This window comes from Colias eurytheme, chromosome 3, assembly GCF_061535395.1.
Source record: "Colias eurytheme isolate Ceu_HAF_F1 chromosome 3, ilColEury1 Martin Lab GWU primary, whole genome shotgun sequence".
Classification (NCBI taxonomy): Eukaryota; Metazoa; Arthropoda; class Insecta; order Lepidoptera; family Pieridae; genus Colias; species Colias eurytheme.
The window spans coordinates 7,662,874-7,676,782 of NC_142982.1; the positions used below are offsets into that span (position 1 = coordinate 7,662,874).

Sequence of the window (13,909 nt, forward strand, 5' to 3'; positions counted from 1 at the left end):
AGAAGACATCAAATATGTACATCATGCAAAATATAGCCTGTCAATTTCTGCTACATCTGTGTTTCAATGTACCAATAAACAAGCAGAATAAAAGAATTAATAGATATAGTCGTTGATGTTACGCTATATAGCAGTCACTACATTGAAAGTCGTAAAAAAATATGGTCTGAATAATTGATATAGCTAATTAAGTGGACTTTGCGTGCGCACGCCAATCTCTATCTGAGAGTAATTCTATTAAGCAATTCGTTGGGCTGAGAGGAGAAAGAAGAGTCAATATATCCTTAAAATAACTAGTAAACTATCTCACGGGTTAGAAAATAGCAAGAAGTTATATATTTCTAATCACTACATAGCTATAGTATAAAACAAAGTCGCATTCTCTGTCTCTATATGTATGATTAAATCTTTAAAAGTACACAACGGATTTTGATGCAGTATTTTTAATAGATAGAGTGAACCTCGAGAAAGTTTTTAGTAAGTATATACTTTATTAAGTTTTAGATAAAGCGGGCGAAGCCGTGGGCGGAAAGCTAGTATACTATACAAACTGTAAAATACACAAATATTCGAAAACTATATGTACTATATAAATACTAAAGCTACCATGTACCATAGATATTTTTAAGATTATTTTCGATATCAAATATATTAGTAACATTGGACGCGATGAGAAAGTCGCCTCATAAAGTTATTTGTGTATAAAATTATGTTTGTCTTGCTCTTATAATATCAACAAGAACATCGACTGGATGGTATTAATCACAAGGTTGTTAAGCCAAATGCAAAATTATTAAATTGGGAAATAGATAATGAAGTTCTTATTGCCATGAAACAAATTACTTTGTACATAATATATTTTTTTCTATTATACTTATAGTTTTTGTTAAGTGCCTGTTAATATGATTATATGTTTTTCCATGATACTCAGCTACTTTATGCAGGCTTGCAAGATACAAATGCCATAGGCAATGATCAATAATTTTTAAACGACTTTCAAAATCTGTTTATTTATTTTTATATAACTACTCTTCGTTAAAGGAGCCTCTGTTTGATAGATATCATCTTCATAATTCATATTACAAGATTCTAATATTATTAACGCCAAAAGAACGCAAGTAAGGCAGTTCGTTTGTGTAAAATACGTAATAGATCTGTGAGTATAATAATAGAAAGTAAAACAATTATTCATTCCAACAAAGTTTATTTTCACTCAACAATATCTCAAAGCATAATTAAAATTTTACAATATTTCTTCAACTAGAAACATACATGATACAATACAACTCTAGGTATTAGATAACTACATAATATTATATTCTATTTAAAGTTACAATAAACAGGAAAGATTTGAAATAAATACATGAAAATGACTAGATTTAAAATTAATCTTACTACAATAAGTCTCTAATCTCATATTAATAACTAGCATATAGCTTAATAATATAGCAAAGGTACATCATTTCAATTAAGCTTTTAAACATTCGCTTAAGCTATCATAAGTTAGTACAACTCTTCAAGAATAAAATATGATATTAATTAGGGAAAATTTTGATATTATAATCATGTCTTCAATAAAATACGAGTATTAAGTTTTAGATGAGGCAATCGATTAAAATTAGTTCATTAACGATCGCGTTCCTAATAAGTATCCGTATTTACCGCAGAGCTCCACAGAAAACCTGTAATAAGAAAACAATGTTAGTCATTCACGTTCCAATAAAAGAAACGAACTCATATAAACGTTATAATATCTTGATATAAATAAAAGTTACAAATTTTACAAACACAATATATTTTACTCTCATTGTATGACACAAATTTATCAGACCAATGCGTGCAATATTTCGTTTTTATTTATGCACAAAGACACGTCGCGTGTGTAATTCTTACTCACGTATCATAGCTTTATAGGTTTCCGTGTTTGTTATTTATACATGTTTATGTTAATATAAAAAGAATGGTAAAGTATGTGGATTTGGATAAGCTACCTCGTTTTCCGATGTCATTGAGGAAGTTTCTGTTAACGGCCGCTCGCAGAGCGTGGACCTTCCTGTCCTTTTCGAGGCTCAGCTTCTGTCGCAGCACGGACATGGGCAGGTCGATGGACAGCGAGGGCATCCGTCGCTTGATGCGGCCATTCTCCTCCTTCGCGCCAGGCACACGCATTAGGTACGCAAACATTTTTACGAGAGCAGGCCGATCAAACAGTGCAATTGACTTGCTCGAATTATGTGTGCCCATATATGTGGTAAAGTCTACGTCTGCAGATTGACGTAATACGATGGAAAATTATAAAGGTTTCTGCCTATTTTAATGTTAGTATTTCGTATAATGTATATGACAAGGGATAAATAAAACAACCTTCACATTTAATAGTCTTTAATAAATACTACATGTATGAATATTTACATAATTGTCATAGTAATTTTGTACTTGCAATGAATTATTACATATTTTTAAATATTTAAAAGAAAACTTCGCTTTGGCTCTAGGTGTGGACGGCAATGGAACGGCGATCCTTCCTAAAATTTAGGCCTTCATCTTGCAATCAGGGTTGCTCCACGGATCTATGAAAATAAATAATAAATTAAAAAACTGCCTCTTATAGATTACTTGTAAATCAAAAAATTGTTAAGTATATGATAAAAACTTAAATAGTTACATGCAATGTAAATTTAGCCGATCTATTCTACTAAAGCTAGACTACTTTCAGCTCTTAGCAAATGAATGTTATGGTTAGGTACTGAGCGATCTAGTTAAATCTAATTATCTAAGTATCTAAACCAATCTACGTTGTAATAAAATTGTATTTTACTTATTGAATGGATAATTGTGTTTTTTGCTGACCTCTCTTTCCAATACAGTTTAAGAAGTCACGGTTATCATGTGCTAGCCTTTCCATGTAGTTGTTGTATGCACTTCGTTGCAAAAGTTCGACCGCTGGGTTTACGGAAATATGAGATCGCCGTGATCGCGCCATCTTCTCTTTAACTGGCACCTTCACACATTTAACTTACTCTTGATATTTTTACTTTACTTTTAATGCAAGAAATAGATAAGACACAAGATCAAAGACTGGGAAAGCCCATAAAACTTAAATCAATATATTAGGGTAAAGATAAACGTTAATAAAACTAAACATATAATGATAATGAAAAAGACATACTAAATTCATATCATTTTCAAAAAAACCTTGTTTAAACTACAACAAATACGTACAATTAACTATTTTCCGGGCCAATGGTCCTGGCAATTAAGGTAATAGCGAAAGTGACAATCATGTTCCCTCTATAATTTGCCGAAGTAATTACAAAGGCCCTGTTTCAATTTAACAAAATAAATTAAAATAATACAAAGAGCTTATTAAAACAAACTTGATGGACATTAACAGGTTAACTTTGAAATTTAATCCCGTCGATTTCATGCAGAACGAAAAATTCGTACCTACAAGTGAAAACGTTTTATCAGAAATCTTTGTGCCGCTTAATCTTTCAATTTTATCTCTGGACTGTCGAACGCCGCTATAATTTAAGACATAAATTTCACGAATAAAGATATTTTTCCGAGTGGAAAACTAATAAAATTACCTGTGAATCTCGGGGGACGTCAGCGAGCAAGTAGAGCCAGGGTGCGGCGGGATAGCGCCCTCCCGAAGACACCGCGTATTCGATGCTTTCCTGTGCAGTCATTAATCCAGTGTTACTTTAAAAACTTTACGAAAACAGTATTTTTTATCCAGGACTTTTAAAGTAACTCTTGAAATATAATATATGTTGCTAATAATTAAGCAGCCTATCCGTAAACGAAAAGTGAAAACCATTTCAATAAAATTTTTCTGTATGATAAGTTAATAATTATTAGAATAATCTTTATCATATTAATAACATTTCACCATATTAAATTTAAAAACTTAGAAAAGGAGCATTTACTTTTTATTCGATTTTAAAACTTTAGAAAGCTTTATAACAACTTTATGCCTGTATGACAAATTAAAGCTCCTCCAACAGAAACCGGTGCTAAAGTGTCATAACGCAAACACGAACGTCAGAATATGCGGTACGTCTAGATCATGAAATTTGCACGTGAGATAATAAATTGAGTTCTTTACAGCTCTGGATTTTATAACAAATAGGTATGCTCAACGTACGTGTTCCTTTCGCGATTGTTATTCACGAGACAAGGCAACATTTGTTCTTATTGCTTGATACATTTTGAACTTTAATGTTGTATGAAACCTGCTTTGAGTAATACTTTAACAGTTTGAACAATTTATACAAATTACAAACATTTCGAACGAATAATGATTTTAAAGCATTTTCTTAAATTAATTACATAATCTATTAGACAAAAACACTTCCAGGAACACATAAATTTTATATTATGATTGCATAATTAAAGAATGTGTCAAAGACTTCTAGACTTGTAAATGATAGTTTTGTATAATCTTCTTATATATAAAAATGAATCGCAAAATGTGTTGGTAAGCGCATAACTCGAGAACGGCTGAACCGATTTCGATAATTCTTTTTTTATTATATTCCTTGAAGTACGAGGATGGTTTTTATGTAGAGAAAACGTAAACATGTACCACGGGCGAAGCCGGGGCGGACCGCTAGTCTTATATATAAAAATGAATCGCAAAATGTGTTGGTAAGCGCATAACTCGAGAACGGCTGAACCGATTTCGATAATTCTTTTTTTATTATATTCCTTGAAGTACGAGGATGGTTTTTATGTAGAGAAAACGTAAATATGTACCACGGGCGAAGCCGGGGCGGACCGCTAGTGAATAATATAATGATAATTTAAATAGAAAAATATTTGATCTACTTACATCATCAGGAGCCGGTTCCAACTGAGTCCAGTCAATGGAATGGGAGAGTTCGCTAGAAGCCGGCGCGGCGTCTGCGTACACGCTGCCGACGACCACCGCCACGCAACATACTGCCCACCACATCTGGTAATAGACGACTTTATTAAAACTAGCTGAATATATCTATAGCGAATGTTAGGCGTGAGACGTGTTCCGCTCACGCCGCCCCATGAGGGTAGAGCTGGCAGGCTCTTAGCTTGTTTGGGCCCGGCGACGGGCTGCCGCTGATGGGGTCACGGACGAATTCTACCTATACCCGTGGCCCTGTCGTTGATGCGGCTTGACCGAACACAGTGGGGTTTTGGTTGGTAGAAATCTGACATAACCCACGGCCTCTTCCCCGGAGGCCGTGGGTATCTATGCAAGATTTCCCCACTTACAAAAAAAAGGTGCACATAATATGAATCATGAATCGTAGTGTGCTTAAATTAAAACGTGGCGATCTAGTTGACCTGATACAGTTCATGTTCTACATGTGTTCTGTTTGTTTGTGTGTTGTCTGATGTCTGTAATCGAAGTGGGTATGAATGGTCTGAAAATGTTGTTACAGTTGTTTAGTGGTTATATAGTAACTGTATATTATATACTTTACTTCTATATTTGCTCTTTTTCCTACAGAACAGTTTTATACAGTTTTTTCTTTTCTTTTGAAATGATATTTAATGATATTTATATTATTACGAGTATATCGGATTGCTCCATTCAAAAACTAAAGCCGAAAATATACCACAATAATGTTTCAGACAAAAAAATTGATTGTTTGTAAAGTAGGTTTACGATCGAGATGTTTACGTGATAACGTCTTATTGGTGGCAGCGCTCGAGATGAGACGGGAGATCGGTCCGTCTCTCTCTCGTTATACCTGCGATCGCGCTCGTGAGGTTTTGGTGTGACACAAGTTTCTGAACATGTCACCCGACTAAAACGATTTTAAAAACGTTATCACGTTAAAAACAAATTGACAATAAAACTGTAATCAAAGGTTAGTTGACTCGATTTTCTAGAGCAAATTCAAAAACCGCCACCGCTGAAAGTATCCAAGCTTCCTCAAAATTGCAATGAATATAAATTTTTAAATCAACAGCCAGGTGTCGGAAGCGCAATCGATTTACCGGCTTGCTCTCATTATACGAATTTCTCACGTTATGCTCATTTTGCAAAGTGATAGCTTGTAGGTTGAAACGTATTTGCAATCAGTGGTCTTAAGCTGGCTTTTATCCTGAAGCCCCTTTCAATTTGGCTCAAATAAATCGACTTTGAAAATGCTAATGTTTTCTGGGAAATGCAGAATTGCATACCACTCTAACTACTCTTTTCATCAATAAAATAAAGCTTTTGCCAATTCATTTTTAAAGAGAAGCGAATAATTATTTATTATGCCTTTAGGCGGTATATTTAATATTTAGAAAACAATAAAACAATACTTTTTATAAATAATCATCCTATACATAATAATGCGAATATGTTATTAAAAAATATACATCATCTTTTACCGCTGGTCTTGAATTCCCAAACTTAACAAATTTTTTATTATAAAAATATCATAACCAATCACACAAATTCTTATAGCAGACACAGACTTCTATAAACAAGAACACACGCTCGCATTGACAAAAATGGAGCTCGAACCCACACTAACTGGGGAAGGATTCAGGGTCCAACCCCTAAGCTCGTATATCATAGGATATTTTCCTGGTGTGCATTTGAATTGTAACGTGAAAAATTTCATTTGGAATTGGAGCAATTTAAAAATATTTCGTGAATTTCAGTTCGTGGAAGCTATTAACCCGCTGCGTTTTCGGAGCAGGCTTGTCATATTTTTCGACGAGCGTCAGATGTGTCGCGTAGAGATTAATATTATGTGCACTATAAATCGTATTTTAACAGACTATCAAATAATGGCTATGGCTGAAGCCGTACTTTTAAACCTCAAACAAAGTACTTTCCATATAGAAGTATAGATATAGAACTAGATATACTAAACATAAATTAGGGTTCACGAAATCTCTGTTTATGCTTTACATAGCCTACGAAATATTCAATCCCGTATATCGACTGTAGCGTCTGTAGCAAGCAATCTTGACATATTCAGCTACTTCCTTTCTAATAATATACCTATCGAATTTCTTTCGACCTTTCTATAGGGACGGCCTCTTTATACTATAGACGGTATCTTCTATCAATAGTTATTACATATAATATTCCTGCCCAATATTTAATTACAATATTATATTACTCCAGAGCACAAATTTAACATATATACCTAATATTAGATTTCTACAATGTTGTAATTTCATACTAATTTATCTACGTTTATTGCTCGGAGATATACTTTTGATCCCTAAAGCTACTGATTTTGTATGAGCATCAATGTCATAATGTCACAATGTCATACTATGATCACTAACAATGATATAAAGCAAGTACAAAAAGGTACGCCTATAAAATCTCATAGGTACTAAAGTTCTCTGATTGACACGGTACGGTAAGGTAGGGAATTAATTGTCGTAGATGTTCACACGTCCCTTCTGATGGCTGTAGCCTATTAGGAACTAGTTAAGTGCGGTTTCACTTCATTTGGAGAGCCCTTGTAGATGCTGTATTTACATGGGACTTGCTGAACAAACACACGGTGTTTATGTGTTACCCGTTTGTCCTTTTATAATTATAGCAGGTACTTTATATACTTTCATATTCCGTACGTTCAAGATTACGAGAGCCAATTTTGTTTTAATGTAAAAGATAGGTAATTTGACATATTTAAAAGTATTATTATTTCGTCAATTAATTTTGCAACTTGAAAGTTCAAAGTTAAGTTAAATATTGATTGTAAACTTTGGGAACTTAGACAAACTTTTGTTGGCAAGCATAAAACACAATGATATTAGGTACATTATTCATATGTATATGTGTTAATATGTACAAATACATAATATAAAATTTAATATTATCTCACCATCAACGATAAGAATTTTATTATAGGATTGAGCTCCTTCGTTTAATTGAAATAAATACTCTAAACTTTTATGTCATTTACAGAAAGCTCGAAGGGAACGTTTAAAAATACAGAATTTATAAAAAAAATCTTAAGACATTTCTGCAATTGAAAAAAATAAATAATAATAATACGTTTGAGCTTTACCAGCCGGAGGGCTTTCCTCTTAAGGCCATCTTTTTAAAGCGAAAGAAATTGGTATAAAATGGGTCTTTATCAAAATAAAAACACTTCCAAAATATTCAATGTGATTTTTCTCAAAGAATAAATTTCTTTACCTTTTTCCTTTTACGTCTGGCTGCTACATAATATTTTACTTCTATACTATTGTATGATTTGTTTTTTGTCTTACAGATTCATTTCATTTATTTTCTTATACAATAGGCTGTTAGAAAGGTGGTATTGGATCTGGACTGAATGGTTTCAAAGGTCTTTGTTACTTAAAGCGTGGTACCACGCAATATCTCGTGTCTCGTAAATGAATTTTATAAAATAAAGACCTCAGAAAATATATTAGCTTAAATAATTTCGTGTTGATATAAAATGATTTTCAATTATTAAATGAAAAATTTGAATTAATATGTGCTAAATTTCATCTTGACTTTTGTGTAAAGAATATTACAATTTATTATTCGAAGTAGAAAGTAACTCAAATACTATACAACCTTATTTAATTTTCTTTTAACTCTCAAGGAGTTACAAACGCGGGCCATTATTGGCATTCAAAAGTAATATTATGGCTAGATATTTAAAAATTTAATTTCGTGGCTCGGTCAGACAACGGATGAATTCATTTAGCACAACGATGAAGATAACTTGATTAAAATTAATAAAAAAGTTAATACTATCTGTGGAATTACTTCTTTGACGCTTACAATCGTATTCTGTACGAATTAGAAGTAATAGAGATAAGTTTATCTGAAAGCTACTCACAAAACTCGGCATCGTTAAGCGCAAATGGAAAGGCAAAAGGGAGAACAACCAAAAGAGCTGTATAATTTCTGAGAACAATAAAAACAATTTTCAGGTCGTCGCTGTGAAGCTATGGTTACTATTATGCGGTTCCTGTTAAAGAAACTGAGCGCGTTCATTTGTATATGAAATCTAAAATGTTGATTTGTAAAAGTGTGAATAAATAGTTCAATTACTATTGTATTGGTATCATGGATAATCTTCTTAAGTACTTAACGATTTTTTTCTTCATACAGCAATATATTATAAAATGAATGCACTGTGACTAAAGCGACATGAATTTAAATTACCTATTATGTATAAAAATGACTCTCTAAACTACTTACTATACTAATGGGAAAATATATGAGTATAAAATTATCGTGGAAAAAACTAATTTGGCGAGATAAAAATGTTTTATCAGAGAAACATTTTCTATTATACTCAAACCTTATTACTGTATTCTTAGCTCATCAATTATTACTGCGAGACAAAGCTATCTATATCCTATTGTCCACGTAATTATTTCATGAATAATTTATTCAGGGTATTAATCAATCATCGATGTTATATCTTGCATTCATTGTAAGAAACTTCATTAACACCAAAATATGTTAATATATGTGAAGGTTTAGATATAAGAATGAGAAAATAACAAAAAGGATTTCTTATAATCTTGTTTGAAAAAAGATTAGTTTTAAAATTAACTTAGATGAGGTTTCATTGCAGTCGTAGTGATAATTATTTAAAAATTATATTATTCAATGCAATGCTTTTTCAATTCCTGCTTCATATTTTATTATGTACATATCCGGGTGTGCATAAGTTCTAGTGAATAAAGATGATGTTTTACTTTAGTCATTGCTATATTATTAAGAGAAAGCAGGCTGCAATTTACATTTATCCAAAACACTAGACAAAAAAACGACAGCTAGGTATAGATTTAATGAAAGTACAAAATATAAAAAAAATTAAGGTTAATACGCTCTCATGGCACGTAAATATAATTGATTAAATGCATCTCTATTAAGCACTACAGGGAACACGATGTAGCATTATTATGGATGTACGATGTACAGAAATAAACTTTAATCCACTCACCATATTTGTAGATATCTTTTCTTTGAACGTCCCGCCAAAAATACCTGAAACAAGAAACATTTCAACTGTTACAGTGATGTATAAAGGCGTTAACCGCATTTATCAAACTGCTGCATACATGATAGTTATAATTTCGATGTAATGTAACTCTGCGTATCGAAGTGATTGGCATGAGCGTGACCCAAATTCAGGTTTCCAGGTACCATCGTATCTAGAACACAGAGATGCTTTGTCCAGTCTGTTTTATTTCTTTCCTATTGGTTTAGTACGAGCTTCCGTTTTTATTTGCAAGACAGATTGATTTCTAATTCGCGGATGCTTTATCAGACATTATGAAGTTGAATATGGAAAAGGCTTACAATTTTATATCCTAAAAGATATGTAAGTAGTCGCTCAAAGAGTTGACGAAAGGCCTTTTAACATAATTTCAGGCTGTCGCTATGACGACATAGAATGTCTCCATTTTTACAAGAAGGTTCTCATTTCAAATCTTTTTTTTAATGTAAAATTATACTGATTTTATAAGGGTTACTAGGGTCGCCAACAGACACAAAGAAAAAATATGTAAGATACTCATATTGTTTTTGAAAATGTTTACAGGTGTATTCGTAATATTATTCTGCGTTATTGAAAAAAAAACACTCACTCATTATTGTATTTATAATTATATAACAGTTGTTGCTCTACCCGTCTCCGTCGGGAGATACTTTCTTTGAAATATATGTAGGTATAATAATTAATTACACATGTGCGTTCATTCATCTTACGATATATTTGATTTCGGACAATAAGTTTCGAGCACATTCTAGTACAACTAAGTGTGTGATCGATTCTGCCACCGACACTCATGACCTATCACGCCGAAAGCACTTCAAGAGTTAATTACCTGACGAATATCGGACTTATGTCGTTGTCCTGACAGCAAAATTTGAACCTTTTTACCTGAACATCTAAAGTTTCTTCCAAACTTCAATTTATTGGCACACGTGTGCTCAATAATTCATTCTGTTCACACTAGGTCACGACTTACTTCCTCTTAAGAGTATCATATACAGCCGGTACATTTAGATTTATTTTATTTATTTAACAAAAACAACAACTCGATAGTTTAATATCCTGAATACTAGGCATATTTCATTCACGAAATAATAAGACTGTTCTGCTTTAATCAAATCTTAAATGTTGTCGATATTCCCAAAGCGAAAGTAAAATGAAGCTTGGATTAACTCAATATGAAAATTGTTTGGAAAAAAATTACCCAATGTAAATATTCTTAAAGAGTGACATAAAAATGTATAGCCTCATAAACCCACGGAGTTTTCTCTACACTTAACTAAGTTGGATTGTATGTAAATTGTATTTCTTAAAAGTTCCACGAAGTGCGATCTAACTTCATTTTTCTATAGGTACCGAACTTATAACAACGTTAATCGATTTTTCTTTGGTAAATGCATGTTTTTTTTTTCTATATTAGAGTTAAACAACATTAAACAATATCTCTTATTTGAAAGGCAACTTGCGCATTGGCCGCTCCGAAAATGCTCATCATGTAATCAAAATCAAATCGTAGTACAGTGATAAGCGATTATCCAAACAATATCGGTAATATCCAATAATGCCATTATGAAGTGGGTAATAACGTTATAATTATTGGATATCCTACGTGCTTGGATTTCATGTTAACAATATCGTGGGAAGGATATAGGACGTGCTCCATTTCGTCAAACTAGTCAATCATTAGCTACAACACATTTACTTGATTTACAATTGATTTATTTATAGATATGGTAAATACAACTTATAATTATATTACAACTCATTTAAGCATATAACTATAAAACGCTGCGTTAACCAAATCGTTAACAAAAATAACTATTTCCAGAGAATTTACAATTTAAATGCGAAATAAAATCGTAATATTTTTAATCACCCGAGATACGCAGAAATAGCCATTTACATTTGTAATTTCATTAATAATCAGTTTCTAAAATTAATTTTCTTAAGCAAAGCTTAAGCAAACTTCAATATTTACTTGGATTTAGGGATTTATAGAAATATTTTTATTCAATCTGATATCCATGGTATGCCGTTCTATTTGACTTTTGTATTATATTGTAATTACGATGTTATTAATTTATTGTATAACTAAATTAAAATAACGGGTCAAAAACTATTACATATAAGATGTGTATCCACCGTAATATTATGTAGTAGATATATGTGTAACCAAAAAAGAAAATAACAAAAAGCTTATCAATAATTAAATATAATAATTTAATTTTGAAATAAGATTTATTCTACATCTTAATAATCCTATGATTACGCCCTATGGCGGAATGTTTAATTTAACTATTTATTTCTTATTACATAGGTACACTCTAACTCTAAGCACTTTTAGAATGAAATACAATTAAAACTAGATCTGCACGCGGCTCTACGTTTGTTAACGTCCGTGAACACCTTTGTATGGAACTCTTAAATTTCGCAAAGTGGCACATGCAGGAAAGTCATTTTCGTATTCAAACACTTTTGAGCATGTTTTAGAAGCTTTAACATGAGCACTGCAGTCTGTAGAGCGCGAAGCTTTGTCTTGCTGTTCAACAGATAAACATAAACAGGTAGAGACGTGAAATAAAGTGAAAGGAATAATTTGTTTATTTTATGTTTTCATGTACAATTGTGTTTGCTTCATTATATTTTTATAAAATCAATTTGAATTTTAAATTCAATTTTAATAAATTATATATTGCTTGCGACCTGTGCTTGCGACTAAGGATTGATTCTGCTCCATTTTGTGATATCATATTTAATGTCTTTATTAATGATCTAAGTTTAGAAATATTGTTAAGTAGTATTCAAATTTTGATACAAGTAAGTCAGGGAAAATAATCCAATAGTGAAATGCTAAAAGTATAAGTAGATACACTGTGTAGATACACTAAACAGTATTTTGAAATGACATTTGGCACAATTGACTTACCTACTCAGATCATTGACTTTCTATTCAGTTTAGTCGCATTGTAATTTGTATCTACATATTAATAATATGTAGGCTTTATGTAGGTAATTCAATAGATGCTCCAACTCTACATAATATGTACACTCTGTATATGTACAGTCTTTTACTCATATTTTGTTGTATCAATGAATACAAACAATCATTATTAATCATAATTAATGAGACCTTAACGTAAGTTTATTTCCTTTACTCATTAGCAATAGGTTGGTAAGCATGAAATGTCCCAGCATCCATATCCCTTTAACCTGGCAGAATCAAAAGCCAGACTAGTATACGATAACGATGACGCGGAGGGATATAACCCCTTTCACTCTCTTAACTGTATCAAAAGTGTTTGGCAACTTCAAAGCGATTCAATTTGGGCCTGTATCGAATTAATTTGACATTTTGGGTTTGTTGAACTAGAATAGGTGATAAGATCGTCATGCTCTATGTATTTGTTGAAAGATATTGCGTGTGTGCGAACCAGATCTAACTCGAAGTTCCCACTGAGAATAGTTTTCAAATGTCAGACTCCATCGAACAATAAATTATAGAAATAGCATCAATTCAATGGCTACATATTTGAATGGTCAGTTTAAATTAAATAGCCACCATACATCATGGTATGGAGGCGTATGCCCATTTTTTGTAATTTTCATAGGAAAGGTCAATAAAAGATTTATGTTGAGTCCATATCCACCTCATTGGAATGGAACGGAAAGAACTACGGATGAAAAACGCCATATAAAGCCTAGAGTTCGTATTTTATTTTGCAATATATCTTGCTCGGGCGCGGTTGATCCGCAAGCTTAGCATTCGCTTTGGGTCGCATCCCACGATGATTATTACCTAGTAGTAATCCACACGGAGAATTACAAGGCTTTGTATCAAAAGGACCCCTATTTGAAATAAAAATGCCAAAATTTTTGTGCACTTTTGTTTATTCGCCAACGCTTTGTAGTGTCTAACGTGCGGGCTCCCGGTG

The 13,909-nt window shown here is 32.3% G+C and overlaps 1 protein-coding gene across 3 annotated transcripts in view; it reads right to left on the bottom strand.

Annotated features, from left to right (window-relative positions):
• The window catches only part of Dh44 (corticotropin-releasing diuretic hormone 44), a 29,695-nt gene that overhangs the window by 1,370 nt on the left and 14,416 nt on the right, over positions 1 to 13,909 (bottom strand). Inside the window, exons 2-6 of one of the 3 annotated variants that reach the window (XM_090118098.1) lie at positions 9,924 to 9,967; positions 4,838 to 4,960; positions 3,591 to 3,680; positions 1,992 to 2,148; positions 1,391 to 1,682 (exon numbers count right to left, since the gene is read on the bottom strand). In XM_090118098.1, the coding sequence (XP_089974224.1) occupies positions 1,642 to 1,682; positions 1,992 to 2,148; positions 3,591 to 3,680; positions 4,838 to 4,960; positions 9,924 to 9,926 (414 nt within the window). In that variant the 5' untranslated portion in view covers positions 9,927 to 9,967 and the 3' untranslated portion in view covers positions 1,391 to 1,641. Of the gene's footprint in view, positions 1 to 1,390; positions 1,683 to 1,991; positions 2,149 to 2,392; positions 2,571 to 2,850; positions 3,002 to 3,590; positions 3,681 to 4,837; positions 4,961 to 9,923; positions 9,968 to 13,909 lie in introns of those variants that run through there. The other 2 variants (XM_090118106.1, XM_090118091.1) reach the window with 2 other exon arrangements.